The following is a 6000-nucleotide window of genomic DNA, read 5'->3' as shown; positions in this document are numbered from 1 at the left end:
TTACATTAAGTTATGAAATGATGAAGTAGTAGTCATTTTAATTGGTCAAGAACTCTTTGGACCGGGTACGACACATTATGGTACTCTTTTAGCTTGTCATTAGAGTTCATATGACCCATTGGTTAGGTGGTCCAAGGCGTGATGGTCTTGACTGGGGCCTAAAAAACAATCAGGAACAGTTACATTCATTTACGAGGTGTTGATTTAGTGGTCATTTTAATTGGTCCAGCACTCTTTGGACCGGGCAAGACGCATCATGGTACTCTTCTACAATATCTTTAGAGTTGATATGACCCATTGGTTGGGGTCCAATGCGTTCTGGTTTTGATTAGGGCCTTATGGGATTTTTGCAGGTCCCGTTACATTAATTTACGAAATGATGAAGTAGTAGTCATTTCAATTGGTCAAGAACTCTTTGGACCGGGCACGACGCATTATGGTACCCTTCTACAATGTCTTAAGAATTCATATGACCCATTGGTTGAGTGGTCCAAGGCGTGCAAGCCTTAGTTAGGGCCTAAAGTGATTTTTTTCGTGGTCCCGTTACACTCATTAAAGAAGTAATGATTTAGTGGTCAGTTAAATTGGTCAAGCATTCTTTGGACCGGGCAAGACGCATTTGTGGTACTCTTCTACAATGTCCTTAGAGTTCATGTTAACCATCGGATTGGTGATCCAATGAGTGCTGCATGGATAAGGGCCCAAAGCTTTTTCGTGGTCCCGTTACACTCATTAAAGAAGTAATGATTTAGTGGTCATTTAAATTGGTCAAGCACTCTATGGACCGGGCAAGACGCATTGTGGTACTCTTCTACATCGTCTTCAGAGTTCAAATGAACCTCATTATCTTTGGAAAAATACACTAAAATGTACCTTTTCGACGAAAAACACCTTGATAATCTCGTTCGGAAGCAAAAGGCTTTCCATAGTTGTATATCGAATCCTTTATCGAATAAGTAACATGTGTACTACCAGGGAGTTTTTCCATAACAACTCTCTAGTACTACTGTACAGTTACTTATTCGCGAATGTCGAACGTGGAACGCGGAATAAGTATCTAACTTCACCCCGGTGGACTACATGAGCAGAACGCTGGAAGGCTGCCCATACCAAAGACCGCTCCTTATTTCTATGGTCCATACTCACCACAATTACAAGTGCAGCAGGTACATTTATTATCCTTATGTTAGTTTTGCACCACTTGAAAATAATGAAAAAGACCAAGTATTAGGAACATGACATAGCCTAAGTTAAGAAATTTTAAGACAGGTCAAACTAATTACAAGTTATATTCATACGTAGCACTAGTATAGTCAGTATTGCGAAGTTCGGAACACTACGAAATTTCACAATGATAACCTACAGCAAGAGCCAATTTCACGAAAAACTACGAAGCTACAGTTGTTTTATCCCCAAAATGACCCGTGTGCAAGCAAGTGCTTACATATTGCCAATAAAAGGAAGTTTTAGTTTTGGGGTGTTTCAAGGCTTAGGTGTTCGAACTTTGAAGTGTCCATACTAGTACTAGTCAGTGTATAAATTTAAGAAATTTGAAGTGGTTGTCCCCAGGACAACCATCTCACCAATTTTTGGTTGCCCTGCTGAAATTTTGGTCGTCCTGTAAAGCTATAGTAATTTATCTTCAGAAAAAAAAAAACTTGTTTGGAACTAAGAAACCATGAATGTTGAGCGATTTCATGTATTCTAGATCAAATTCTGTGTTTCTTTCCGCGGCCTTGCTGGATTTTATTTTCTAATAATGCTGACTGTAGCCAAGATTATATACATTAGTTAGGTAACTTAGGTACATGATGTTTTGCTGCAGGGCGTAACAATACAATAACCACGTGGTAAGCTGTAGGTGCGTCATAGTACTGGTCTAGTGTTTCAGTTTCAGTAATGTTATTCGCGAAAAAAAGTTTGCGTCCCGGGGACGCAGGCCCCCGAAAAAGTTTGCGTCCTGTAAAAAAAAGCTTGCGTCCCGAACTAACACCAATTACGTTTATTGTATGACCTACTGTACTAATACTAGTGTAGTATCACTGCCTATACTTTGTGAATGTTATACACAATATTATAGGGCAGATGGCTCAGTGTCTTAGCTTCGGTGTTTGACAGGGCGGCCCGGCCGATTCCTCCTTTCGCCCACCCTGCCGTTTAAAAAAAATACCCCCATCCCCCTCCTTCATCCGCCCTTGTACTTCCCTACTCGCCAACTCTGTAGTAGCTCCATGCTTTGACCTTGCAGCGCTTCCAACAGCTAAACTCTTTAAAATCACTGTACCTACAGTGTGCATATCTCTCGCTAAATTCCACACTGTACTACTGCTTTCATAGGCCTGTTCGAACGCACATGCGCAAATCTTTAAAATCTGATCCAACATTTATCCTGGGTTCTTTGCAAACAATCATCTGTGCGAAAATTATAGTATGCCTATGTGAATAGATTTGCCTATGTGAATAGACAATGTCGATAAAAAAAAAATCAAACGTCAATGTTCTAAAATACAGAAGTAATTTTACACACGAATGTTGCTCCAAAATAAACTTTTCTGAAGCACGTGGTCAATTGAGCCGCGAAAAAGTTTGCAACAGAAACTACTGGTATGAATGCACATTTCACATTAGCAACTCTTATTGCAGAGAAAAGAAACATACTGTGAGATAAAATATCCTTTCCGGATCAGATATGTAAGCAGCCCACAAAACTTATAACATTTTCTGATCAAAACAATGATTAAACTATTACGTTATAGTCTCAGAAACAATTCAAGTGCATCTTCGTACCAGCAGTGATTGTTGTCAAAATGTACGTTACAAATATGAGACAAGGCCTAACGTTATGATATTTGAGTGCACACATATGATAGCCTTTACCACAAACTTTGTTATCTCTACACAATTGAAAGTAAACGTTGCAAGTAATTGTTGTTAAACAACTTACTTCTTGTTCATTGAGCACTGAAAATGCAAGAATGTTTGCAAACAATCGGTAGGGACTATTAGCCAATCAATCACGGGAATCTTGGTTAAGTATCATTGTCTATTTTTAGCATGAAAATATCTGTAATGAAGTTTTGGTAACCCTGTACCTTGCATTTGATTGTTATGATATATTTATTTTCAAACAAATTTAATGATCTGTAGGAGTAGGAACACTTTTGGTTCTTGTCAGAAGAAGTTGTGGTTTTTTGAAAAGAAATAATGAAAAACGTTCGTTGACCTAGTTGTTAGTGTGTACTTGGTGTTCGTTTCTCAAAAAAAATGTGGTGGATGGGCGGGGTCTTTGCCTGTGGGGGTTAACCTGAACTCTGATTGGCCTTTGTTGCCAAACGGACAGAACAGTAAATACCATGAAGCTTGGTTTGAGTGGTCCATGTCAATGTTAGGGCTTGGCCTTCCTACGTATATTATTTATTAGATGAAGGCGGAGTTTGGAATGAGTTTCTTCTTATTTGAAATGTCATTTTGAGTTTTTGGTTTCACGCTTGTTTCCCTGTCTTTTTCCGTTTGTTTGACGGAAAATTAACCAGCCTTTTTGAAAGTTTTTGGTTGTCCGCCGGGCAACCAGTACTTCACGATTTGACAAGTTTTGGTTGTCCGGCAGGTAATTTGGTCGTCTCGGACGACCGGACGACCGCTAAATTTACACACTGCTAGTATGCCTATGTACTGTATGTATTTTGTATGTATGTATTTTAGATCCGGCCTAACTTTAGAATCCGTACCATATGAATGGGAATAGTTCTTTGGGGAAAGCTTACTTCGAATCGGCAGAATAACAACTGTATAATCCGGCTGAACGTGTGTGTGTGTGTGTGACCTAAGTCAGTTTCTAACATTCATATTTAACGTCCATGATTATGAATTGTTAATTGTCAACAACTCTGTAACTGGAGGACATATATTAATCTGGGAGTGACTCGAACCGGGGACCTAGGTAGGACTAGGATCTCTAGGCATTCTTGGACGCTATGGAAAGGTTCAGCAATAACTTCTACAGTAGTTCTATCTGCATTAGGCTCCTAATTCTCCTATCCTAACTTAAGGTAAAACCTTTTTCTGGTAGAGACAATTCACTTAGCAAAGTGCTTGTATGCATAAAATGTTGCAGAATGCATTCAACCTTATCTGGAGATCTTGGGCAGAGATGAGGCTTCTTGAACTTCACAAAACTTAACATAAACTAGAAATCTTTGAGCAAAGTCTAAATTTAGCTAGTTGTAGCAAGAAATTGGAGGACACTTTTGACGATAAGTTGAAAGGATTTCATATTTTGTCCTCTGACACTGATGTGGAATGTTATCTTTCAACATTTGAGAGACTTTTTTATAAGCAAAGCATTCCAGGAGAACACTGGATGATTGTGTTGGAACCATTCTCGTTCTTGACGGGTAAGGCTCAACAGGCATTTTACGCCTTGACGGAGAGGGAGAAGGCAGACTATCAGCTTGTGAAGCAGTCCATTTTATAATTGACTCCTGATACAGTACTTATCGGCAGAAATCAGAGCTTCCAGTATGGTTTAGTCTGAAACATTTACGCAATTTTCAGCCACCTTTGTTTGTATCTTTTGGAGGGGGCTAAATCCGACAGACAAACTATTGTCCAATAAGGAATTTATGATGATGAACAAATTGATTGGGGATCAACTAATTTCATCACTTAGAGACAATGATTTGAAATTAAAGCTTCTGGAGGAGTGGTGTGATACTTTAGCAGATTTGCTGACAACATTGTGGTGGCTCGAGCACTGTGCAAAACTTAAACTTTAAATTAGACCAATAGTGCCTAGCCCCTTGACTCAATGGGATAGGCCTACTACTTCAAAAGCTCCTCAATTTCCAAGTGGACAAGAATGTGACTTTTAAGGCAAAGAAGATCAGGATCGAGACCAGATCTGACATCTGTGAAGTGCTATTGCTGTAGCCAGGTAGGCCATCTGAGTTATAACTGCCCCAATAAAGTACAGGGACATTTTATTAATTTTGTGAGGATTTCAGATCCTGCTCACCAAGAGGACCTGTGCCCAGTGGAATATATGGATAACTCCAAGGGCAAGTTGTCACCGTGTAACAGAAATTTAAACTGAAGCTGGTGGCTATTTTGAACCTTGAGTGATGGTGAAGCTGCATTAGCGTAAGCTGACAGTGGGGCAGAGGTCTCACTCATTGCAATCTCCCTGACAGATAGTCAATGGGGTGAAGCTGTTGGACCTGTCTATTTGCCTTTCACTTCTAGATGGAACTCCTTTTGTTGTAGTGGGGAAGACAACCGTCCTTTTGAGGTGGCAGGAGCAGGCTGGGATTTTTTATTCCTTGCCAGTAAGCTCAAGGCATCTATACGATGGTGATTGCGTGTGCGTGTATGTGTGCGTTTGTTTTGCTATCTGACCGAGGACTTGAACAAAAGAATTCCAGGTTCTCGGTTGTGATTTCTAAAGAATCACCACGTCCTCGGAAGAATTCTATTGCATGGGGTATTGTTAAGGTTAGGGTACGTGGATTTGAACAATGGAAAATACAATGAGGTCCTCGGTCTGAATGTAATACATGTGTGCGTGTATGTGTGTGTGTGCGTATGTGACACCCTTGGCTCGTAAACACGATAACTCAACAATGGAAGGTTGGATTGAAGTCATACTTGGTACATAGATTCGCCATACTGTGTAGTAGAATCCTATTGATTTTGGTGCTCATCTCATGAATAATAATGAGGTCACAGGGTCAAATGTGAAAATCTTCAAATGCTAATAACTCAGCAACTGTAAATCATAATATATTCATACTTAGTATTAATGTGTTGGTAGATAGTGGGTACATGGTGATTATTTTCAAGGTAATATTATGCATATATATTACGGGCGGGGCTTACTTAGTTGATTTTCACTAAAATAGCTTATAAACACGGTAACTGAACAACGACAAGTTGGATTGAAGTCATACTAGGTACATATATGCGCCATAGTGAGTAGAAGAGCCCTATTGATTTTGGTGCTCA

At 39.6% G+C, this 6000-nt stretch overlaps 1 protein-coding gene across 1 annotated transcript in view; it reads left to right on the top strand.

Moving 5' to 3' along the window:
* The first annotated feature begins 1014 nt into the window (after window positions 1–1014).
* The window catches only part of LOC139970468 (cytochrome c oxidase assembly factor 6 homolog), a 32481-nt gene continuing 27495 nt past the window's right edge, over window positions 1015–6000 (top strand). The window contains exon 1 of the mRNA XM_071976210.1: window positions 1015–1166. Coding sequence (XP_071832311.1) covers window positions 1081–1166 — 86 coding nt within the window. The 5' untranslated portion in view covers window positions 1015–1080. The remainder of the gene's footprint in view (window positions 1167–6000) is intronic.

The sequence above is a fragment of the Apostichopus japonicus genome, chromosome 8, assembly GCF_037975245.1.
Source record: "Apostichopus japonicus isolate 1M-3 chromosome 8, ASM3797524v1, whole genome shotgun sequence".
NCBI lineage: Eukaryota > Metazoa > Echinodermata > Holothuroidea > Aspidochirotida > Stichopodidae > Apostichopus > Apostichopus japonicus.
Note: the sequence above shows the minus strand (reverse complement) of the source record. Positions and strands in the feature narration are given on the sequence as shown.